At 36.2% G+C, this 26,542-nt stretch overlaps 1 protein-coding gene and 1 long non-coding RNA gene across 4 annotated transcripts; one reads left to right on the top strand and one right to left on the bottom strand.

The window, feature by feature from the left end:
• On the top strand, positions 1-24,471 carry LOC147170390 (ATP-binding cassette sub-family G member 4-like). Of its 2 annotated transcripts, none has more exons than XM_086080546.1 (15): positions 1-140; positions 10,448-10,688; positions 12,595-12,712; positions 12,814-12,946; positions 13,027-13,077; positions 14,491-14,636; positions 16,974-17,097; positions 17,543-17,657; positions 17,726-17,859; positions 19,329-19,427; positions 19,524-19,613; positions 19,785-19,877; positions 21,143-21,301; positions 21,395-21,513; positions 23,808-24,471. In XM_086080546.1, the coding sequence occupies exons 1-15, from the start codon at positions 24-26 to the stop codon at positions 24,031-24,033; spliced, it is 1,965 nt and encodes a 654-aa protein (XP_085936672.1). In that variant the 5' UTR covers positions 1-23; the 3' UTR covers positions 24,034-24,471. The 2 variants fall into 2 exon arrangements, with proteins under 2 accessions (XP_085936672.1, XP_085936671.1); XM_086080545.1 differs by having other exon boundaries at positions 19,524-19,692; positions 19,777-19,877.
• On the bottom strand, positions 7,236-23,045 carry LOC147170391 (uncharacterized). 2 transcript variants are annotated; one of them, XR_015095574.1, is made up of 7 exons: positions 22,638-23,045; positions 21,215-21,309; positions 19,536-19,690; positions 12,766-12,862; positions 10,623-10,674; positions 8,449-8,533; positions 7,236-8,347 (listed from the first exon to the last, which is right to left on the bottom strand). It is a non-coding gene; the product is annotated as an uncharacterized LOC147170391 (long non-coding RNA). The 2 variants fall into 2 exon arrangements; XR_015095573.1 differs by having other exon boundaries at positions 7,236-8,533.
• Positions 24,472-26,542: the final 2,071 nt, after the last annotated feature.

The following is a 26,542-nucleotide window of genomic DNA, read 5'->3' as shown; positions in this document are numbered from 1 at the left end:
CCGCCCACGCCCCTCCTGTACTGATGCACCCTGTCAGCTGGAGCCCAGCGAGCAGAGATGGTGTAGAACACTCTCAGCTGGATACTGAACACTCAAGCCGGGACTCTCACAAACAGACTTCATACTTGACAACAGATATCGTAAGATCACATTTTTCATTTTCAAATGTACTTGAAGCAGATTTTTGTTGTTGCAGTGAACGCTGTTTGTTTAAATGTAAAACAATTTGTCATCGTGAAGCACATTCTTATTCATATAAGCTGCCTTCTCACTCAACCCACTTAAATTGTTTTACTTACATTTTTTCTTGATAGATGCATTTCTAATATGTTTCAGTCCTGTCATAATTTAAAAGTATTTGACTGAATCCACAGAGAAAATAATCCACAGGAAATGACATGAGCAATAGTTATGTCAAACTTTTATTTAATTTATTTTTTTTATAACTAACTGAACAATAAATAACCAACAATAAATAACCATCAAAAATATATGATGTCTTAAGAAGTCAAACAATTTGTTGTCACTAGGAACATAAAAATGTATCTGTTTTAGATTGAATGATTTTTAATAAGTGAATCAATCTGAGTTGCCAATACATGACTTTAATTTCATATGTTATTTGATCTGTACTTTCAGTGTGTTTAAAGTTATGGTGCAGTACCCTCAAAAACTCAATTAGGATTTAAAATGATTGTCCATAGTGTACTTGACCAACATTTTCACAATTATTTTGTTGGTATTCACTTCATATTCTCGGTGATAAGATGTTAGTTAATTTCATTGTTTGTATGAGTAAAACTGCTCCTAAACTCAAGGGCCCTTTTGAAGGTTTATGCAGCCACTGTCGCTTGAATGAAAAATGGTTCTTTTTTTTTCTTTCTTTCCCCATTTAAGCCTCCTCAGCAATTGAGCTTACAAAGTCATGGGAGACCTGCACTGTTAACCTACTTTGCTTGGTCTGCTCTCTACTTAGTTTCAGCTTCCTCATGTTATGTAAGAGCACAATCACTTCGCACACATACAATTATGTGAAAATTCTGGCATCTTCAAATGATAAAATAAAAATAAAAGATAACTTTTTGAGCTCGAACAACAGTGCAAGCAGACACGTTCACCCAAGAATGCGCAATCCATTCACAAATTGTGGCGTAATTCGCTCGGCGCTTCCTCTCAACCAGGCAGTTTCTTAAAGCATCAAGACGTCATCTTTCAGTTGACTCTTTTGGATTCTCATCATGCCTGCTAGTTTTCAACCAGGGCCCCATTTCCTGTATATTAATACTATTTGTTGGCATAGTAATCAGAGGTGGGTAGTAATGAGTTACATTTACTTGAGTTACTTTTTGAAAAAATTTACTTCTAAGAGTATTTTTACCGCACAATACTTTTGACTTTTACTTGAGTAGATGTGTGAAGAAGTAACGCTACTCTTACTCCGCTACATTGGGCTACACTAGAGTCGTTACCCGCCGCCCCATTCATACATTAGATTTACCGTATTTTCACGTAAGTGCTCCACTTGACTGACTGTATGGGAGCATTTCCGCGGACATATTGCTTATATACAGGAAATAGGGCCCTGGTTGGAGACTAGCAGGCATGATGAGAATCCAAAGGAGTCAACTGAAAGATGACGTCTTGATGCTTTAAGAAACTGCCTGGTTGAGAGGAAGCGCCGAGCGAGTTACGCCACAATTTGTGAATGGATTGTGCATTCTTGGGTGAACGTGTCTGCTTGCACTGTTGTTCGAGCTCAAAAAATTATCTTTTATTTTTATTTTATCATTTGAAGATGCCAGAATTTTCACATAATTGTATATATTTGTCTGATGACATTGTTTTTAAAAATCAATCAGACTTCATGTTCAAGCTTAATACTTAATACTTGAGTATTATTTTCAGCAAATACTTTTTTACTTGAGTGATTTTTCTGTTGACTACTTTTTACTTTTTACGTAATATTTTTTTGAAGTAACGCTACTCTTACTTGAGTACAATTTTTGGCTACTCTACCCACCACTGATAGTAATCTTAAAGTATCAAAAATGTTGAGCGCAACTTTGTACTCAAAGTTCAAACCTATCTACTGTATCTCAACTCCAAACCAATCTGAACGTCCATGAAAACAAATTGTCCCAGAACCAAATGTGGTTGTACTAGCCTTGAAAACAATACATAAAATCAAGCATTTGCGATAACTGATTATGATTCTTATGCATCACCATGGAGGAGTTTGGGCCCACGCTTCTTCATAGCATTGTTTTTAACTCAGTGAGTCATATTGGAGGGTTTTCGAGGATGACATGTGTAAGGTCATACCACAGACAGCATCACAATTGGATTTACGTCCTGGCTTTGAGTTGGCCACGCCAAAACTTTCATAACCCAGGTGCGCTTGAGTGACTTGTGTGTGGCTGATGAAATATTTGGACTCTGCCAAATAACCAATCCGATAACGTTAAGTCATTGCAGCGTCCCCTGTGTACAACAGGAGATACGTAGCTCTGCGGTTATGGCTGCCTAAACAACAGCCAGCAGCCAAGTAGTATTTAATTTAGCAGGAGAAGAAATGCTAAGGCTAAGCCATGCTAAATGTAGTCACAAAACGCTTGAATAAATGATTGATGCCACAATACAATTTTCACACAAGTCCCACTAGAACCGCATTCGATACAGCAAAGAATAACCAACCATGAACAGCAAATTAATAAGTGTCGACAGAGAAAATTGAATCCACAGCCACACACACATTACAGTCCGAAATCCGAAAATTGATTAATATGTTATCGTATGTGTCAGCCAAGAAAAGGGGCCACTAAGATGAAAAGTATATTAATATACTGTATAGTAAATATTTTCAATATCAGTAATTTGTTTGCTTGCAAAACAAAGTGGCTAGTTTTGATTTTGAGATCTGCAGCAATAAATGTTCTCAAAATTATATTATATTATATTGCATTTTACTAATTTTCCTAATCAATTCAGTTTAGCTAAATGACCGTGTAACCTCATATTTCTTGTGTCATTCTGTAAATTATCACTACATCGTTGCATATTGAGCAATTAAGTGCCAAAATTGACTAAATCAAAACTACGAAGAAAAAAAACGGTCGGTATTTTGTAAAACAAAACTAAGAAAATGTAATAAAAATGTGATGAAAATAAATCATTTTGTTTGGAGTCTTTCTGGTGGCGTGTGTTTGTTGTCTGCCTGAGATGCAAATTTCCTGAAAATCTAAATGTTCCTGACAAAATATCCAGAATGTTCCTTAAAGATTATGATAGTGATTGACATTAGAATTTTTTTCCCTGAATTCATTTTGAGTTTATTTTTTAGATCTAGTAGCTTACTTTGTTTGACAGGTGCTATTTAAATGATTTCTTGATTCCATAAATCTGTCAGTAATCAGGCCTGGCAAGTTCTCAGTCATGGTCATTGCTCTTTCTTTACTAAAGAATGCTGTCCTTTTATGGCGGAATGTTTACAATCTTTTGCTTAGCACACGTTCTTTTCTTCATCCTACATTATTTCTAACTGCTTTTCAAAACTAACCCATTTGAAAGGCAGTAACGTGTACCACGACACAACCTATAACCCGATTTTTACAGCAGTGGCCACTGGGTTTTTTAAGCCAAGCTCGACTATAATATCAGATACGTCAAATGAAAAGATCTATCATACCTCGTAGTTACTTTAGAAAAGAAATCCCAACATAAAGCCATTGAAAAACAACAACCACAACCGTCATTGCCAAAACATCCATCCATTCATTTAATATTGCATTTATCAGCACGATGATGCAAATGTGTTAACCACTAGGATACTGTGTCAGTATTGTAATACCAGTTTGACCATAAATGCGTTAACTGACATGCATAAACGAAAAAGTAATTACAAATGCGCCTACATATGAACTTCCCCATCAGTTCAGAGTCAAAACAAAACCATAGTTTGTGTCTCACACAATACAATGTGTCGCTTCCTGCGCTTTGATTTTACAGCGCAGGGAAAGAGAAGCGGAACATTCCCCTCAAACTGCAGAGAAAACATTTGGCTCACTTTTGTCTGCATCATCCCCGCTACATGAAGTTGTCTAATACATTGAAATAAGACAGACGATGTTACCTCTCAAATGTGCACAAAAATGCATCTTATTTCTCATGGGGAGTAAAATGTCATCCTGTTACTGCCTGCTAGCGGAAAAAGTAGCAAGAATGCTTCTTGGTTCCTTCAGTGCAAACACAATCATTTATCTTGCCAAGATGGTTTTGTGAGATTACGCCTTTGGCTCCTGGTTGCACTGATAATTCCACAGGGAATGTAAATATGATTGCAAATATTTTTTCAGGTTGTACCTTCCTTCCTGTCACTGTCTGGATAGAAGGACTTCTTGTTCCTGGATAGCACATGTAGTTTGCCTACTTTAAGATTAAAGGAACCATTGAGTGCAGCGTTTTCACTTCACTGTACAAGAAAAAACTGGCATAGTTCATGTTAGGTCAGCTTTAATTCAGTTTCACATTCCATTGTAGGGATATGCAACCTTTTTTTTTAATACACATTTTTATGTGAATTATGCATGTAAAATGTTCTCTGTAATCCAGAGTAACAAGTTGTCTAATTACTCTTTTAGAATGTGTTTAAAACATGCCTGTAATGCTTTTTTTATTTTATTTTTTACACGTATATTCTTCACTTTGTGACAAATATGATTCTTGTCTACAAGTTTGGGTTTAAGGAACTTGGAATGAACAGGTTAAAAAGTTCCATTACATTGTTTGATCAAACATGTTGGCAACATTTTCAGCCTAATGATGGTCTCCTTCATGAAAAAGCATTAGCCAGATGTCTGTAAATGAAGAATGTTTTTATTTAGTCCATAAAAACATTTTATCGTTATTACTTTTGTCTAGGGATGGATGACCAAGTGCTGATACCATTAGTACTTATGATGCATAATATTTCCCCAAAAAACAATGACAGATTTTTTTTTAAATAATATATCTATCCCAACTCTAGCAAATTTCCTTAAAATTTAATGAAATTCATGACAATTATATTTTTTCAATTTTCTCATAAAAGTCATTTTGCATAGAACACACAATAAAATGAAAAGAAAAAAAAAACATAAATAAGATGAAACAAATAATTCAGTGGCCAGGAAAAAAAATCCCAATCAAAATATGTGGTTGTACAACTTCTTTTTAAGGAATAGAGCGAAGTGCAAAGAATGAAATTCTATATAAAAGGGCTTCAAGTAATTTAGTAATATCTACCATGTTAAGAATTCCTCAAGCTGTTTAGTGTGTGATGTTTAATTATATCTTGTTTTGAAATCCATGCTTTTAATTCAAAAGGCTGCTCTGTATTGACCTTTTGCACGTGACGTCACAGCCCTCATGGGAACGCCTCCTCTGGGACGCTGGACGGCAAAAGAGCGACTTGCCTGTATTGTAACCATTGAATGTCGTACAGCGTAAAGTCCTTTATCTAATCGATTATCTTATAAAATAGTCATATCTTGCTTTGCGGTCGGTTGTACAGTCAGACAGAGTAAACCAAATGTTGCTTTTTATCGCATACCTACTAATGAAAACAAAAGACGTGGATTGATAGCAGCAATCAACAGAAAGGACTGGCAGCCCACAAAGTATTCACGGATTTGCAGCGATAATTTTTTGCAAGGTTAGTAGATAAATGTTGTAATTAGTAGATAAATGTTCATACATTTTACTAGTAAACGTACACTCTAACAAAGATTGTAACAGAGGTGTCAAATTGCGTCTTTCAAATCACATTAACGAGCCAGATATTTAGCGTCCACTCCAACTGCACAAACACACAGCTTAGTTTTAAAATGCACCTTCTTCAAAACTATTAAGTGCATTTGACTGTTTAATAATGGGGGATTTTGTCTTTGTGCTTGTTTTTCACTCTGGAGCCGGAGTCATATTCATGAAATGACTGCATAGCTTGCCACTACGATAGTCATTTGTTCCAAGCTAGTAAACATTAGGGGTGTGAATTGTCTAGTACCTGGCAATTCGATTCATATCACGATTCATAGGTGACGATTCGATTCAATACCGATTAATCCCGATGCGAATCTATAAATTGATTATTGCGATTTTTTTTTAACTAAAATTTAGAAAATACTAATCAGTAAACTTGTACATGTACATTTTAAGATTTGTATCCCTAATAAACATAGTAACATAACATCATCACAGCGTTTCAATATAGAACCGACTATGTAAAAATAAGTCAGTTACCATGATAAACAAGTTTTACCTTTGCATTACGAGGTATAGTGTCCCCCCGGTGTGAGCGTAGCATCTCGTCCCAGAGACTCAGCCAGCGACAAGCTTTTAAATCAGCCCCAGTGTAAGGAGAAGAGACGGCATTGAATACATAATGATATAGGTCGTGCGCTGTGAAAGTCGGCGATTTGATTAACTTGGTAAAAACAGCAGGCAACAGAAGGTAAGGGGCTGTTTTCAAACTAGCGTTCTCCAACTTAAGTAAATATCGCGCTCTATGAGTCCCGACTAAATGTGCAACTCGACTGACAGGCGAACTTCGGTTTAAGTAAGTAAGTAGATTCCATGGCTCTATGGGCAATAATAACTTTTAATTTGTAAAATAACAGTGGCTAAGTCACTAAGTCGCTCCGGGTCACGTCCACTTCCATTCAACAATCATTTCCTTCCGCCGTCCGTCATAGGGCAGTCACAGGATCACGTGACGTCGGTGCAAATGGTCAATAGGAATAAGTATACATAAAATCCAAAGGGAAACGGTATTTGTTTGGGGTATTTGTTTTTAATTGTTATTCCAGTTAAGCACGTGGACAAAATTGTTCTTGTTGTATCCATCTTTTATTGAAAGAAAACCCCACAGTTGTCACAAAAATATCTTGAAACTGACAAAATTAATAATATTTTTTTTTTTTAAACATGTAAATTAACGAATAAAAAACTGACATTTCTTTTTAATTGTGATTCAACTGAACAGACAAAGAAATCATGAAACTAAGCATTGGGGGGGGGGGGGGGGTTAACGGTACCCTTTACTTACCAGTTGCCTCAGTTTTGAAGGGTGCTTTCTCCACATGGCATGCTTCAGCTTCTTCCACTAGTTCAATAGGATTTACTGTATATCAGGACTCAGGCCTCTTCAGAATAGTTGAATATTTTGCTCTTAGCTATTCTTGGGTGTTTTTAGCTTTGTGTTTCGGGTCATTATCCTGTTGCAAGACTCATGATCTGCGACCGAGACCAGGCTTTCTAACACTTGGCAGCATGTCTCTCGAGAATTCCTTGACAGTGTTGAGATTTGATTATACTCAGTACAGAATTCAATTCATATTCTGCTTGGTGATGGTCTTATCGTACTTGTCTATCATTTTGTTTCTAATCTCGTGAGACAAATCTCTCATTTGTTTGCTCTGGTCCAGGCGATTACATTTAAAAATAATAATAATAATTAATCACATGACTTCAATAGTTAACTCACGATTAATCGCACATTTTATGTCTGTTCTAAGTGTACAATAAAATGTTTTTTCTAAGTTTCATACTGCTGTTACATAAAAGTGGAAAAAATATTCAACTAAGAAATATGGCTGCATCTTTTAGTCATTGAAACAGTAATTTCATAATAATTCATAAAATTTAGTTAAAATTAAAAAGATGTACTGTACTGAAATTCTTTTGGTGTGATATTGATTTGTGTTGATGTCATTTCTGCCACTAGATGGCATCATTGCATTTGTAAGACATTGGTGACAGCTCAGTGCATTTTTTCTTTTCATATTAAGAGCTATCTAATCTTTAACATGAAGTAACTTGTGAAATTCTGCACGTTTTTAAAATTATAAAATACAACTTGACCCCAGTCTCCACAAACATATGCATTATTTTTTTATTAATTACTGCTCAATTTTAACTTAGTACAGGCTTTCCAAGTAAGGGGCCATCATTCAGCGTTGTTAATCATTTGTGAGGAACTTTGAATTAACTCAAAATTAACACACTAATTTTGACACCCCTAATATAGGTGATTACTTTTGCCAGATTTGAGTTTTTTTTGTGACCACTATGGGGTTTTCCTTTCATTAACAGCGGGTACTATCAATTCCACATGTGTATTCTTGATGTGACAAACTCTCAAATGAGAATGAAGCGTAACAGTGCACCTGAGGTGGCGTGATCCTGGGCCATTGAGTTCTCTCCGTGGACCGTGCCTCTCGTCCAGAGGACTCTCCTGGTTGACTCGTGATATGTTGGCATGAAATGTGTCTCTCCTGTTCCCTGCCTTCTCTTTATCAGAACCCTTTGTTACCTAAAAGAGAGAGTTCAGACCTCCCACTCCATGCTGTCAGTCAAATTAGGTTGTCTAAGTGTGAAGTGGAGGGCAAGTGAAGGAATACTCATTTCCCATACATTAGCTTGGCTTGGTATCACACATGAGTCTGCAGATTTTCCCAAGGAGGTAACTACAGCCCCTCCTGCTTCCAACAGATCAAGGCTGGAAAAGAAAGTTGATTTTAATCCCTGAAAGGATTAAGAACCCCCATGAAAGATTAGATGAGACCTCTGACTCAAAGAGGACAAATTACTGTGCCAACTCAGACTTGGGAACTGCTTATACAGTATAAAACAAGTAGATTATATCTCCATTTTGATGTTAGCTTTGCGATCAAGAGTTTGAGTACATATTTCTGCTCTTTAGAGTCTTATCAGGAGCAGGGGCGTAGCCAGATGTTTTTCATTGGGGTGGCCAGGGTGAAACCATGACTCATATGGTGGCAAGTTCATACCTGAAATGTCAAAATAAGTGGTTCTTAACCATGCAGCCATACCGTTCACATGCCGACCTTGGGCTGCGAGCGCCGACTAGTGGGCTGCATAAAAATAATTTCAGAGCATATGTTATGAATTCAATGCATTGGAGCTGTTACAATTGTCAATGAGTTTCTCAGTTACAATAGAGCTTTCTGCCACTTGGCGGCAATAAGGCAAATGTCAGTTACTGACCTGTACACAATAAGTAGAAAAGAAAACCGAACAGCGAAATTCATGACTAAGTAGTTTAAAAAAAAAAAAATATTTGATTTTACACACATTTATTTGTTCAAAACATTAAACATTAGGAGTGTAACGATATATCAATATCACGATAAATCATGATACTTTGTCTCGTGATAGATTATCGATACTCCTACGCAAGTATCGCGATATTTGTATTTCATATACAGTCACTATAACGGCTCCATTGTTCATTACTTATTGAGCAATTACTTGGCAGGCCACTAGGGGGAGCGCCTCATAAGAGTGGCGGGGAAATGTATGGAAGTCTTCAGGCGAAGAAGACTCATGAGCTTACTTTTACTTGTGTAAAACAGAAATGTATTATCTGTCCAGCAACTGACTCAGTTTTGCATACGTAACATTTTAAAACATGTTTTACTTTTTGAAGCACACAATTTCTGATGAATATTAATATGGATTTAATTGGTTTTAATATTTAAATAATTGTATTTATTTACTTTTGCAATGTTACACAAAAAAATCACAATTTATAAAATGAAACAATTGACGATGTAACTGAGTGACATGTTGCATGACAATAGTGTTTAAGAAAGACCCAAATGTGTTCACAAAAAGTGGTCTCTGTTAAGAAGAAATTTGTAAAATGTAAAAAAAAAACAAAAAAACACTTAAGTACTCACTGTGAAGAAGACACCAGTTTTAATATTTTGCTCCTGTGATGGTACAAAAATAAACTATTTTCTCATTGAAAAAACATCAATTTATGTCTTGAGTAGTTTTGTCATAGATTATCGTGGATTTATTACCTGACCAATATACTGATAATCGCCGTATCGTCATATCGTGAGATAATCGTTATCGTGAGCCTTGTATCGCATATTGTATCGTACCGTGAGGTACCCAGAGGTTCCCACCCTTATTAAACATACAAATAAATAAATAACAATAACAAGTAAATTATGCCTTTTCATGGACTAACATAGCACTAACATAGGCTGCCATTCAGGCAACATGACAACTGTGTCCAAAAACACACCCGCAGATGTGACACAGTTGTTTGATAATTATTATTTTATTTTTTTATATTGAAGGTTTATAATAATAAACTTAGGTTTGTGTGAACGCCACATGTGTAAGCTCTGATATGTTTTTGGAATTATGTTTCTCCACCACGTGTCTCTGCCATTGATCAGGAGGATGCCTGAATTGGATTCCAAAACTATCCCTAGCACAACTGCATAATCAATTCAATTTAGGAATGTTTGTTAGTTAAAGCTCACTTGATAATCTGACTCATGTACCTCTAGAAAACACCGGTTATAATGTATAATGTCAAATAATTACAAATCACCTCTCTTTCATCGCTTTCTCTTTTATCTCACGCTCACAGAGGGCGAGTATGGATAACAAAGCTATGGAACCTGACTCTGTGAGTATTTCCATGGAGGACAATGTCATTTGTAATGGAGGAACTCAGCAACAGGAGGCTTCCATGTTGAAGCTAAAAAAGGTTGAGAACCAGATCGCAGAAGCGCAGCGCTTCACCCATCTGCCCAAACGCTCACCTGTGGATCTTGAGTTTATTGACATCTCTTACACCATTCGTGAGGGATCATGCTGTAGGAGGAGAGGTAATGCACATTAAACTCATCTTCATTACAAACACTTTGTGAAGTCATCAATTTGGCTGTTCTCATGTATTTTTTGAGACGCATATTAGGAATAGACATTAAAAAAACAATGAGCTTAATTGTTATTCAAAAATCTGACCTTTACATTCATTTTAAAATTATTTTCCCACCCACATAAATCTTTTTTCAATTGTATTTTTTTAAGTAGCAGTTGTCTGAAATGACTTGGCTAACATTAATGTTCGACAGACAACAAACTAGTTGACAGTAAATTTACTTCAAAACACAATGACTCGAAAACTAATTCCCCGCTATCTACAGAATTCTTCTTCTTAGTTGACAAATTCATTGATAAATGACACATTTGTAGTAATATTTTGGCGCACACTTGACTGCAAATCACACACTTAACGCTTTGCAATCCTGCCACTGTACGTCAACACATATTCCAAATGAAATATCCATTCATGGCTAAAACACAGGATTACTGACTGCACATGTCTGCCACCTGGCTTTCAAATAAAGTCCAACGTAGGATGCACATTAAGCTTTTAATTTTATTTAAATTTCAATGTTGTCATTGACTCACTGGCTATTGGAATATGGGAGAATGGGAGATATAACCTGATCACCCTAGAGCAAGCAATTAAAGTTCAAAATATTTTTATTATTTAATGAGTTGATCAGCCTGAGGCGAAGGTTTCACTGCACTTGATTCAACATGTTTTATCTATGAAATACACCTACAAAGAAACTCACAAACTCAGAAAGTCAAGAAATGAGGGTGTATTAAAAAAAAACAATTATATTTATTGTGTGTGTGCGCGCGCATGTATATATATGTATGTGTATATGTATATTAGAGCTGTTATGTTTTTTGCTCAAACACAACCTGTGCTACCTTTAACATAACCATCCACTGTCAAGCTAAATGATCATCTGCGGTCAAAATTAATAGTTTATATTAATCTGCGTTAACACATGATTAATGCGATAATTGTTTGTGTGTAATTAATTAGTTAACGCGTTCTCTCTCTCTATATATATATATATATATATATATATATATATATATATTTAATAAAAATAAGTAGGTTTAGTCATTCTTCATACTTTCATCAGTCAGACAAGAATAGTCTCCCAGCTATGATTACCCATAACTGATTATGTAGACATACAGTAGTTTAACAAAAGCCACACACCTTCAGCCTCGCAGTGTAATCTCCAACAGGCTCGACAGAGTTCTCTTAAGGTGTGCATTTTTAACCAATTACTGCTGTATGTATTAAACCCAAAATGGCCGAACTAGCAGACCTTTTGGTCTTTTTAAACATGCACTTCTGCCTTTATTGAAAACGTAGGGTTCTATTTTAATGACTTGTGTAAATCTGGTCCAGAGGTGGTTGAGACCGGATGTTGATCATTTCTTAGATGAGCGCAGGCTGGCAGATCTGGTTGAGGGACGTCTCTCTGCGTCACTGCGGGAGTGGTCACAGCCGATGTCAATATTGGCTAATCAAACCAAATCCTTTTATTCCGTTTAAATGAAGTTACACACTAGAGTCTTGAAATGGCGGAAGCATATCTGTGCCATGGAGTGGCCATTGATCATTCATTTCCTTATCCACCTATAGCTCTGCCACCCAGCCAGTGGAATCATTTTGAATATACATTACAATGATGATAAGGGTTTGATTTTAGGCAAATGGCTATTTGAGAGTTTCTATGCGTTTCTTGTCATGACTGTATAGGTTTTATGAAACATTATGAGATGGCTGCTCCTCTCAAGAGGCTATCCATAAACACATTTGATTCAAAACTTGACTACTTGTCGCGAGGTTTTAATTTACTGTTCCTACATATAAATCCATAAAGGATCAATGTTTATCTTCAATATTTGTACTAGGATTCAAACCCTTATTGAAATGCCTCTCTGGGAAATTCTGCAGTCGGGAGCTTGTAGGAATCATGGGTCCCTCAGGTGCTGGAAAGTCTACCTTAATGAACATTTTGGCGGGATACAGGTGAGCTAAAACCTCCTCTAAAGTTACAATATGACTCTCCCCCCATGCGGTACCTTTATTGCTGTACTGTTGATGACGAATGTGTCCTTTCTTGTGATTAGGGAAACAGGAATGAAGGGTCAGATCCTTGTAAACGGGAGACCCAGGGACCTGAGGTCATTTCGGAAAATGTCATGTTATATCATGCAGAAAGACATGCTGCTACCACATCTCACTGCACGGGAAGCCATGATGGTAACGCAAGTGACGATATTCAAACATTTACATGTGTGTTCTTTTTTCATACTCACTGTTTGCATTATGTTATGTTACAGGTGTCAGCCAACTTGAAGCTGAATGAGTCTATGGATGTGAAGAAAGAACTGGTAAAGTAGACACAGTTGATCAATTTCTCACAGTTTACGCCACACTCAATGTGGATATGCTAATGAATCTTTGGATTATCTGACACAGCTACATATAGGTACAGAGACAACCCAAAATTAAGTAACTGGCAACCAACATGCTATTTTTCTTTGTTTGTTTGTTTGTTTTGTTTGTGGTTGTGTTCAGCTTGAAATGATTAAATACGCTACATACGTTATCATCATCATTATCAAAGGACATTGGGCCACTCATGGCATAAACTCAGGACTCATTTGTCAAAGACTGCCAAGTGCTATCTTAAACCACCACATTGGCAATTGTTTGTTTGAGGCTGGAAGCACACTGTAAAAAAAATTATGTGTTTTTTATGGACAAAATCTGGCAGCTGTGGTTGCCAGAGAAATTCTGTAAAAATAAATACAGTGCAAACAGTGTAAACAACTTTATAGAACAACATTTTATTTCATGTGCAATAAACAGTAACTGCTTCAAAATTTTATTGAGATTCAATGTACAATAAACAAAATGTGCATTTAAAATAGTATAAAAGCAGCATGTTCTTGGTACTTAATTTGTATAGCGCTTTCCTACCGTACAAGGCCCTCAAAGTGCTTTGCATTTTGACTACTCATCACTATTCACCTACTGATGATTCACAGCATCAGGAGTTTTCTTGCGATCGAACCAACAAGCTCAGGGTTGTAAGACAACCATTCTACCACTGAGCCACCACACTGTGTTCTTGTTAAGTTATCAGTAAAGAACTGTTGAATCTACAAGTTTAAAAAGCTTACAATTAGGATAGTAGTTGTCCTGTAAAGTTGTTGTTATTTGCACAATATTTATATATTTTTTAACAGAATTTTTCTGGTAAGGTCCAGTATATCAATTTTAAAACAACATATTACATTTATTTTAACCTTTATATTCACATGACATGGTTTTACTGTATATGTAAATATTCTTATCTGTAATATGATTTTGTAAAATGCATGTTTCTTTTGGCATAAACAAAATGTATCAAAGAACCTACTGGTACTGACATAAAGTGTTATTCTAACACTGCTATGATGTAATTTTTAACTGTATTACAATGTTTTTTGTTCTACAGTTTATCTGTGTTTAAATTACAGTAATTTGTGAATTCTAAAAAAAAAAAAGATTAAAAAAAAATTATTACTGTCAAATTAACACTTGTGTTTGGTATTACAACATATTAATGTAAATTACACAATGCTTGATAATATTTGTTTCAGAGTTTTTTATGTCACGATTGTACAAAAAAATCACTGTTAATTCTACAGACATATTTTACAGTGCATTTTGAGTGTAGTTAGCTAACAAAAGAGATATGTGCTTTAATTCTGATTGGATGGATTTTATCTCTCTTGATATTGATCCTTCTGTGACAGGTAAACGAGATTCTGATTGCCTTGGGGCTTCTTGACTGTGCTCATACTCGTACCGGCTCATTATCAGGTGGTCAGTGTAAAAGACTCGCCATTGCCCTTGAGCTGGTCAACAATCCACCAGTCATGTTTTTTGATGAGCCCACCAGGTAAGATACCGTTAACTGAAATCTGCATGTATTTTAAACTGCGTGATGATAACACTTTGGTATGGATTGAAAAATTGTGTGTCTCATAACTCACAATGCTTGTTAAGATAAAAAAAAGTGCCACAAAGTCAGATAAGAATACAAAAGTCAGATGTTGAAAATATTGCAAGCTATCAGATGTAAAACTATTTAAGTCATATTGATGACCTTCGATCACTGGTTCTCAACCCCGGTCCTCGAGTACCCCATCCAGCCTGTTTTCCATGTCTCCCATAGCCAACACAGGTGAGGATCGTTATCAGGCTTCATGCAAAGCTTGCTAATTAGCTGTTTGTTTGAAACACTTGTGTTGGCTGTGGGAGACATCGAAAACAGACTGCATAGTGGTGCTCGAGGACCGTGGTTGAGAACCACTGCCTTTGATGACCATATTCTCGTTAATTGACATGGTAAATACTCTATAGTCATAAATTACAACATTGTCTCAAACAATAGGGTTGAACTACTTCAGAGTTTCTTATAAACATTATAAACAATTATAAACATATTTTTTCACTATTGCAGATTTTTTTCCTATATATATATATATATATATATATATATATATATTAACCTTTTTTTTGGGTGGAACAACCTCTGTAAATGTTAGATATATTAGAGCTTTATCAGATTTGTGTGTGGAATTTTTGGGGTTTGCAAAAAATTTAATATTTTATGTAATGTATTTCAGTGGACCTCAATTATATGTTGTGACATCTAAAGACTAATGGCTTAGTTTACTTGTCTTATATTATTTAAGGATTTGGAATGACATGCAGGACTAACATAGCACCTCAATAATATCACATTTTGAGTGAGTTGATCTTTGTAAGTTGATTTTGGTGACGGGCCGAACAAAACCTTGTATCTCCCAAAAAATTTATGCATGTTCAACCATTAACATTACATCATCAAAGAGAACAAGACATTTTCAACACATAGATTGGTTAGTAATTTGTAAAAATAACACCCATATATGTGGACTGACCAACAGAACAGATTTAAAAAATAAATAAATAATAAATGTACCAAATTGTTAGTTAAAAGGTTTCAGCATGACGCCAACAATATGCACAAAATGAGTTCTTGCACTTAGTCTTGGTTTACTGTTTAGAAGTTTTGTGCTGCCCTTTGATTAGTAATTATTATGCAAGACTGCCTTTTGCACTGGGGAGAAAAAATACAGTATATGTGGTTATTTTGTCGTTTGCTTCAAACCCTTTGTTGTTCAATAGTGCATCATTTATACATGCATTGAGAAATGTATCACAGTATGAAAAAGGAAATATATCAACTCATTCACCCGCAGCCATTTTCACTGATGCAATCCCCTTTGCTCCCGGCTGTTGTACTGGATTTTGACTAATTTTGCAAGGCCCACAGAATATTGTGCTCTATTGCTATAAAAACATGGAACCTATCAAAAGAAATATTAGAGTATCTTCTTATATCAGAAAAAAAAGTATATTTCCATCTCTTTCCGTTTTGCAGAAATTAGCATTAGAATCTAGCTAAGTTGCATAATTTTTCACACATCTGTACAAAATAGTGGGGGAAAGAGCTTTTTTGCAACATGGCCCTGGTTGATCTATTGTACTCTGCTGCCACCTGCTTACCGTTTTTGTAATAACGATAATTGCTTCAAGCGTTCTCTTCAGTTCAGAGACTGCATCAAAGCCTTCTGTATGCTCTAGCATATAAAAAAAACTAAAGATCGTATACATACGTTTTTGGGACCATGGTAATATTTAAAATAGAACGTATTTATACGCTTTTGGGAGCAAATGGGCACACTTTTTGCATGTATTTTGTCCATATTTAAAATTAAATTTTTTGTCTTACATCTGATGGTTAGGAAGTGCATGGTCCTAAGTGCCCCTGATGAAAAACGGTGGCCCCCTCCATTATTTCAGTTGCCTGTCCCTGATTTAGGCTGTTTGTCAGTTAGAAAGTAAATTTGTTTCTCTACAGTACTAAACTAACGAAAAAACAGCATTCATTTAGTATCTAATCATTTTTTTATCTGCATGTTGTGACTTTCAGCCTGTCACATCAAGGGTCACTCACATGACACATTAAAAATGAACTAAAGAACACATGCACAAACAGCAGAATAGAATGGCCAACCATGTCCTGTCCATGAAAGTAATTACAATTTCCAATTTGAAAATACAATAAGTAACACGTCATTTGGTTATTAGGGTCCTTTCGTGCGCACTTGAATGATGACAACGCTTGTTTGTGTTTACCACACATTCCCTGTGCTCATTGAACTTGTGTCTTTGATTGTCTTTGCAGTGGCTTAGACAGCGCATCGTGTTATCAGGTCGTGTCTCTGATGCGTTCTTTAGCGCTGGGAGGAAGGACAATCATCTGCACGATCCACCAACCAAGTGCTAAACTCTTTGAGATGTTTGACAAGGTTGCGTTATTCTATAAAAATCACACTCAAACATGGATGCAAAATTTGCATTATACTTTTCATATACATATTGCATAATCAACTTAGTAGTTTTGTCATTTTTGTGATTGTCTTCATTTATTAAGGCAGGGGTGTCCAGACCTTTTTGTTTGAGGGCCACATACAGAAAATCAGAAGGACGCAAGGGCCACCCAATGTCATGAAGAGAAATTTTGTTTAGTCCTAAAACATCGTACAAATAATTTGTTTGTGCTTTTGCATATCTTTTATCTTTTATATATATTTTAATTAATTGTTTTCTGAAGTTTTTGTGACCTTTGCTTCTCTGTAAGTTTTAAATTGGTTGAAAAGCAACCACTAAGTTTTTCAGTTTCCATTCTGCTGAATTATTCTGCAAAATATCACCCAGAAAAGTCATTATTTGAACAAATCTGTCCTTTCACAGCTCTACATTCTTGGTCAGGGTCAGTGTATCTACAAAGGCACAGGCCCCTACCTCATCCCCTATTTGAAGGGACTAGGACTTTACTGTCCTACCTATCATAACCCTGCAGACTTCAGTAAGTCTATTTTTAGTCAAGTGTTTAAGATAATCAAACTTCTTATTAATCTACCTGATCTGATTCAGTCATTGAAGTGGCATCAGGAGAGTATGGAGACTTGAACCCCGTTTTGTTTGAGGCAGTCCAAGGAGGAATGTGTGCAATAGAAGAGAAGAAGAACTGCAATGGCTCAGTGGTTTGTACCACAGAACACTCTAAGGTGGGCAGTAAACAAAGTGCTGGTGTGCATCTGTTTCTGAATTAAATTAATTCTTCTTTCAACCAAACAAAGGAACACAATGCTTAAGCCTTGCTTTGCATAAAAACATTGGGCCCTATTTGAATAAAAACGGGCACGTCTCCATTTTTGTGATGAGTGTGTGCGACAACGTTGCGCCTCGCTTGGTGACAGAAAGTAGGCTGGACTTGGCAAAAAAACCGAGCATGTCTTTCATTTTGGGACAAGTTTAGTTTAGTGTGTTTGAATTTGGTACGCCTAAATTGTTCTGGTTTATTCAATTGCATGCCCCAGCGAATCTGGCAATTTGGTGACAAGATTTTAGATGACCTAAAACCAGGCCTAACTTATGGCGCAGCAAGGTTATTTTAGTTAAAGGCATACTTGACTCATTGAGTCATTTTTAGCAGTAAAAAGTCAATAATTTGACCAGAATGTATTTGATAACTTAATTATTTTTTATGTAGAATTAATACCTTTAAAAAATAATTTTTCCACTTGCTGTCGACTGAAGATGACATCACCTGTGCTGAGCAAGTAGGTAACGATCAATTATGGCTCAGTTTGCTAACCAAACCCAGAAAACAGGTGAGTCATAATTGGTCGTTAGCTACTTCCTCAGCACAGGTGATGTCATCTTCAGTCAACAGCAAGTGGAAAATTTTGAGGTTTTTTTTTATTTATTAGTTTTTTTGTTCATTCTGGACACAATTATTAACTTTTTATCACTGAAAATGGCTCAATGAGTCAAGTATAGCTTTAACTAAAACTAACTAAATAACTAAAACTAAAATTCTAAAAAACATTTTCGTTAACGAAATAAAATAAAAACGAAAATGCTTTTTTTTTTAAACGAGAACTAACTGAAACAAAATGTACAATTCCAAAAGTAACTAAAACTACCTATAATTACATTGAAAATGTCCTTAGTTTTCGGCTTTGGTAATTAATTTTATACATGAGCCTTTGGGGTTGATTTTAAATGTGATTTAAGTATATTTATTTTAATATTAACCGGAATAAGGACGTTTGACAGTGTGTCACACCAAAGTGATGTCACCTAGCAGCAGCCAATAGAAAAGCACCTTCAGATGATGTCGCTCCCAGGCACCAATTTTGCCTGCTTGACTTTTGGCTCCAATGGCTCACCTTGCCTGCTTTTTCATTTAATTCAGCCGAAAGGCAATAAATACTCTGTAAGAAGGGCGTAGCTTTTTTCATTTTACCATGGTATTTATAAAATATTGCACACAAGTTATACACAACATTTTATAAAAACAAAAACTAATACTAAAACTAAGCATTTTTGAAATAACTAAAACTAGAACGCAATATTAACCAGGATACTGTATTTAGACTAGTGGGGCTGCACAAACGTTATCAAGCTTTTTGGGGGGATTGACTGAACTTTGGATATGTACTATAAAGCCAACTGTCTCTATTTTGCTCAGGATACTGGACACATAGAGAGACATACTTTTGCCACAAGCACACTAACACAGTTCTGCATCCTCTTCAAGAGAACCTTCATAACTATTTGTCGAGACCAGGTAGCAACATGACAATACTATACAAATGCTGATTTTAACATAAAAGAAATGCAACACACACTACAATGAAACACGCTGGTCTTCCTATGATTTCAGGTTTTGACCCACCTCAGACTGATGTCCCACATTGTCATAGGTGTGTTGATAGGCTTGCTGTATCTGAACATTGGTAATGATGCCAGCAAGGTGCTTAACAACACTGGATTTCTCTTCTTCTCAATGCTTTTCCTCATGTTTGGAGCACTCATGCCAACTGTGTTAACCTGTGAGTATGAAAAAAGAGCAGAGAGCCGCAACTTCAGCATTTTAGTGACTGTTTCATTCAGTATACACATTTGTTATATTTCAGTTCCTCAGGAGATGTCAGTGTTTCTGAGGGAGCATCTGAACTACTGGTACAGCCTGAAAGTCTATTATCTGGCCAAGACCATGGCTGATATTCCATTCCAAGTGGGTTGGTGGTACTTGAGTCTTTCAGATTCCATTAAAAAAGAATCAACTATTACAACTACATCACTATTTGCAACTGAGTGCCGCTTCTTGAGTACTGAGTAAGGAGAAGGGTCTACCCGTTTGATACACACTTCTGACATAACAAATTTGCTCACAAATGTTGGTACAGGGGCCTCCAACATGGTGCCAACGGGCACCAAGTAGCCTTCAATGACCAAATGCGTTCCCTGTGGGACTGTTGTAACATTAGCTCACTAGAGCATTGGAATTTGGCAAATCCAGGTCCAGAAAGTTGAAACCCTGCCACTGTTTGACTGTTAGCTAGCTCCATTGATGCTTATTTACCTGTTAGAGAGCTAGCTATAGCTCGCTAGCATCAAGGGCTAAAGCCAAACTGTGGCATTTAGCCCCAGGTGCTAGCTAGCTAGCTCCATTGGTGCTCATTTACCTGCTATAGGGAGCTAGCAACCTAGCTAGCTAGCTAGCACCAGGGGCTAAAACTGTGGCAGGGTTTTTACTTTCTGGACCTGGATTTGCCACCTCTATTTTATTTGTGTGTTGTATTTCTATTCTAAAACAATATACCGCTACTTAGCAGTGAGCTGCATCTAACATTTTTGTTACTATTCTCTTTTTGAATCACACTTGCACTGGTATAAATGAGTAATTAGTAGCAATGGTCAGCAGAATTGAGTGGAACAAAAAAAAAAAATGTTTGGGGTCATCAATAACATGCCTGCGGGTACGAGGGAGCCCCCAAAGACCACATGAGTAGCTTGCAGGACTACTCGAAAAAATAGCCCACCAGTGATGGGACATTGTGATTTTGTAGGAATTATGAATAAGCGATCATTTGAAACTGTAAACACGGAAAGATTTTAAGTCAAATAAAGTGTTGCATATAATATTTATCTGCTTCATAATTACTGAGAAATCAGTAACATGATCAGTGTCTTCACATATATTTATACCAGTCATTGTTAATATTAACATATGAAGATAATTTGAGCACATTTGTAATTTCAGGAGTGTGTACCAAATGGGTTACCCTTTGCATTCATCACTAATCACTAATATATAAACAGAATACAATACTAAAGCTTGCATACTACATATAGTCTGTGTGAATGTGAATAAAAGCAGCAATTACAGGCAGAGGCCTTGCAAATGATGATAGATCAACATTACTGTACTCTACATAGTGCATACGGATGGAAATGAAACTATAGCAATATTATAACAATAGCAATATGTTGTTTCAGGTGATCTGCCCCATCATGTACTGCAGCATCGTGTACTGGATGACAGAGCAGCCTCCTGAAGCCAGCCGCTACCTGCTCTTCATAGCGCTGTCCATTTGCACTTCGCTGGTCGCACAATCCCTCGGCATGCTAGTTGGCGCCGCCTCCACCTCACTGCAGGTACTGCACTTTAAAAAAAATGCAAACACAAATTTTCTTTTTCTTGCTTGTTTCAACTTGTGTGTGTAAATACATTTTTGTACTTGTACACAGGTGGCCACATTTGTTGGACCAGTCACAGCCATCCCAGTGCTGCTTTTCTCTGGTTTCTTTGTGAACTTTGACACAATTCCAAAGTACCTGCAGTGGAGCTCTTATGTGTCATACGTCAGGTGTGTGCAGTGTCGGCATAAGAGCACTTCCAAGACGGCGACACTATGCTGCTCAGTAAATGTTTGATTAGCTTTTTGTCAACAAATAATATACTAATCCATCTTTTGAACCAAAACATGCACTCACATTGACTGAAAATATGAGCATGCGATCTCTCACCCACAGACACACACGCAACTTTTACAACTTTAAGCATTAAAAACAGGTATGTTGCAACAGGCAATGTAAGGTGAATTTAACACATGGCTTAGCTTTTAGAAGTGTTATGGTACGAGTGTGTTCACTTTTATATATGTGACAGTATGCTTCCACACAGTTGCGCATTTTCAGGCTACTGTAAAATCTTGTGAATAGTATTTTTTCAAAAAAATAAAATAAATAAATAATAATAATAATAATAATAGTAATTATATATATATATAGAGAGAGAGAGAGAGATATGTATGTATGTATTAGTGCTGTCAGCGATTAAAATTTTTAATCTAATTAATTACAGGATTTTTAATTAATTAATCTAATTAATCTATTTTAATCTCATATCTGATAAAGGTCCCCAAATAAAGAATTTGAATTCCAGGATATTACAAAATTCTAGTGCATGACTAATCAATTGAATACACCAAGAAGAGAAGAGTGCTCCATAAGTGCTTCATAAATGAAATTCAAAAGAAAATGTTTAAGCACATCAACAAACTAATTAGACCATACATTATTTAAAAAAATAATCTAAACTTCAATTTTGTTCAAAATGTTTTTGAAGAGAGTCTTAAATGATAAATCAGGCTGGAGCTGCTTTTTTCTGTTTTACAAAAGGTACAAATCACTGCGTTCTTGTTAATAGTCCCGGCTTTATTCTTTTTATAAATAAACTTGCGTTTAACCACTAGCACTACCAGAATTTTAAGACAACTAGATCTCCCAGAGCCGTCATTTTGAGCCTAACATAGTTATTACTCGCTGTTTTAAGTAGCTAATAAAATCCCTCTCTTGCTTTTCTGAGACGGACGGGTGGTGGACCTTTATTGATTTCGATTATCAGGCTTGTACTGACAAAAACGTCATGACTCCATCACATCTAGCAGCCTATTTTTTATTTATTTTTTACTATAAGCCTTTACTATACCTTGAAATCATCGGTCTCGTGGAAGTCTTTGGACGGCTGTATCTCCTGAACCGTACGTCCTACCGGGGTACCTACGGGCACCCCGGGCTCGTCTCGACAACAGCTTTCCAACTATGTCGGTGCCATCGCTCCACGACATTGCGTTCCGCCATGGTGATCTAGCTTGTAGCCTCCGTGATGAATGGCAGTTGTGGCAGCAACTACAGAACCCCAGCTGCGTAATCCCGCGGGTCCCGTCAAGGTGAAAGATGTACATTGAAAAGAATAGAACCTTCAAAATAACGGCTCTGGGAGATATAGGTCCAAATAAGTTTGCCTCGCTCTCCTGGCTGTGCTGCACTCGTGTCCATGACTGCTGTTGTCAATGCTTGTAAGGGCTAGTAGTGCTACCTTGTAGTGGCGCGCCTCTGTCGCCAACGGGTAACTTGATGGGCCAAATTGCGCATCGACTTGCCACCCGCGATCAATTGCGTTATTTTTTCAAACGCTAATTTGCGTGTAATTAATTAATCTAGATTAACGCATTAAAGTGACAGCCTTAATATATATAAATATATATATATATATATATATATATACATACATACACACACACAAGGGATGTCAGGCGATTTAAATCTAAATTTAATCACATGACTTCAATAGTTAACTCACGATTAATTGCAAATTTGAGATCTGTTCTAAATGTACAATAAAATGTACAAAAAATAAATACATAAAAGCCTCTACAGAGTTACAGCGATGTAAAAGCAAAATAATTAAATGCACACAAAAAAAGCTTCTAAAATTACTAAAAGAGCGTACAATGATTTTCAAAAACATGATTGTAAAAATAATTTGAATGACCTTAATTAAAAGTATGTGATAAGAGGATAGTTTTTAACCTGGATTTAAAAGCATTTACACTTTATTAGTATTTGTGGTGGTTTAGTGTTGTTAAGGCCATTCCACAGATGTGTTGTGCATCATTAATGTCAACCTTGGAGAGCCTTCCAGTCCTGTAGACAGGGTACAATTCCCATACCATACAAATGAATGGCCACCATGAACCATGAATAATAAAGAACTTCCTGGTGTGTAAAAGGAAATACACAGCAGACCTCTACTACTTTGAAAGCCACACTGTTAATAAAATGTTTCAATTGGAATGTGTTTACGTGTCTCCCAAAGGTATGGTTTTGAAGGAGTGATTCTGTCCATCTACGGGATGAATCGTTCAGAGCTGGAGTGTCCCGGCAAGACGTGTCGCTTCCAACAGCCCGAAGAGGTTCTTCAGCTGTTAGACGTAGAAGATGCCAAGCTCTACATTGATTTCATCGTCCTGGGGGTTTTCTTTCTCATCCTGCGGCTGGCCACCTACCTTGTTCTCCGCTATAAGATAAAGGCTGAGCGGTAGCTTGTCTTCCAAAAGGTTTGCACTGTCACCATTCCAGACCAGGCCATCGTTCTCACCACATGAAATAACCTCACATTGGCTTTTTTTTGTGTTGCTGGCAGCTGCACACATTGCTGCTAAAATACTTTCTGAAGGTGTCCACTATGTTTCATCATTAACTTACATTACCTCAATCTATCAGCCATATTCTTCTGTTTTCAAACACATCAGGAACCCTCAACAGAACATAAACATAATTTTAATATTAAGCTGGGTGTGCACAATGATTGTTTCTACTCACTAGGGGGATACATATCGAGCCTCCCCTTGAAAAATACAATGTACATAATATAATTGAAGTCTGTTTTGATATATATTTGAAAATAAACGATTTTAGAATTCACATAATTTGTTATGCTAGATAGACTTCTTTATATATATATATATATATATATATATATATATATATATATATATATATATATATATATATATATATATATATATATATATATATATATATATATATATATATATATAGCTCGCTTGCTAGCACCTGGAGCTAAAGCCAAACTGTGGCAGGGTTTTTACTTTCTGGACCTGGATTTGCCTCCTCTGTTGTAAATTAATTATTATACTTTTGTGTTCTCACATTTTATACTCTACTTACAATAGTGAACTAAAAATCTACTGAATCTGAATCGAAATACAAGCCTTAATATTTTTATACAATTATCTTTATTGTGTTTATACACTAACATAAGTATTATATAGAAATAAATGAGTATATTTTTGTTTTGTTTTGCCTGCACGACCTCCAGTTATACCAGGAAATAACATGCAATCATGTTTGGTGCTAACTTTGATGATCAATATGGAAAACGTTACGCATCTGGACTGCACTTGGATCAACAACAAACACTGGAAGCAGCTTTATATTGTATTTGACATTAAGAGTTATTTTTACTCAAACTAGCCTCTTGTTTATGTGTTATTGTTGTTTTTTAGTTTGACTGCACAATCATATCAAATAATTGAGAATACAATAAACAATGATCTGACTAATGCAATGGAATGTTTCAAATCATTCATCATCACTCACTTACGTACAACTACAGTAGAATAATGTGGTATACTTCACAATTATGTCAAGCATCATTATGTCATATCATGAGTCATGACCATAGATTAAACCTGCCATGTTTACTTTGCAGATCTGCCATACATCAAGGAGCCATAACATTATGGCCACTTGCATAATGATATCCAATACATTAACAGTCAGAGAAGCATACGGGGTAATTAATCATACCGCCCATTGATTAGATGCGAGTCTCCAGTGCCTTTTACTGATGTTTATTGAACAGCAAAACACCGGAGAACACTTTGGCCTGCTCTTAATCAACGGCAGTCTTCTTCAACGGGCAATCATTACGGTCAAAAATGCTTTAACAGCTTCTTATGCCAACTTTGTCCGTTTGCTCAGCTTTTGCAAACGAGAAATGACGACGAAGAGCAACCAGCTCGAAAGGAAAACCCGCATCGTCAAATGCTTTCCCCCCCCCTTGCTGTGTAAACCCCTCCGAAGCTATTTTAAGCCCGCAATTTCCGGTTTGACATGTCAAAATAAAAGCATAGTATTTCAAAATGAAATAACGATGGCGGCAATTACATTCATGTTCTTTCTTTTTTTATGTAGTTTGCTGTGGGGTCGAACTGTACTGCAGCATACTAGGTAGAGTTACATCCACCTATTTTCATTCGAATTTTCAATAATTGTGAAAGGAAATTCGAACAAGGTCTAACATTTGCAAAATTGTTTTTACACTTAGAGGGAGAGTATTTTTCAGCTTATTGATAAAAGAAAAATTTGAATTTTGGCAATTGAAACAGGTTTGAACAAACAATGGCAGGACCAGATACATGGCACATATTACATCACACAAGCATATTGTAATCATAAGTAAGGTAGGAGGGCACAAAGACATTGAAATATTTCTGGAATTACCAAAAGAGACAAACATTAACCTTATGTTGACAGTTAGCCGAGTGTCTTGTGGCAGAGAGGCGATCTCTTATGTCATCTTATGGTGCAGTCTTCTCTCCTCTCAATAGTCACTAAATAATAACAAACGGAAACGCGCATGTTCATTTTGTGCATGTTCACTGAATTTGCTTAAAAAATTCTAAACGTTTGGATGGAAACCCCAATACTGAAAGCTGTTCATAATATATTTGACCGTCTAATTACTGTGAGATAACCAAGTTATTAGACATAGCTCTCATATGATACGGCAGCAGGGATGAGCCAATACCAATACCAGGTATCAGTATTGGGCTGATTGCTGGCCTTATTTCAAGGTATGAGTATTTACGATCTATCTATCTAGACAATTACCAGTAATATCATGCAATTTTAAGGAAAATTTTTGTATTGGGAAAAATACCTGTAGACCTTTCTTTAAAATTATCTGTCATTGTTATTTTTTCGGGGAACATTTTATGTATTGTAAGTACTAGCAGTATCAGT

This window comes from Leptonotus elevatus, chromosome 7, assembly GCF_054856555.1.
Source record: "Leptonotus elevatus isolate MCC_2025b chromosome 7, RoL_Lele_1.0, whole genome shotgun sequence".
NCBI classification, from domain to species: Eukaryota; Metazoa; Chordata; class Actinopteri; order Syngnathiformes; family Syngnathidae; genus Leptonotus; species Leptonotus elevatus.
Note: the sequence above shows the minus strand (reverse complement) of the source record. Positions and strands in the feature narration are given on the sequence as shown.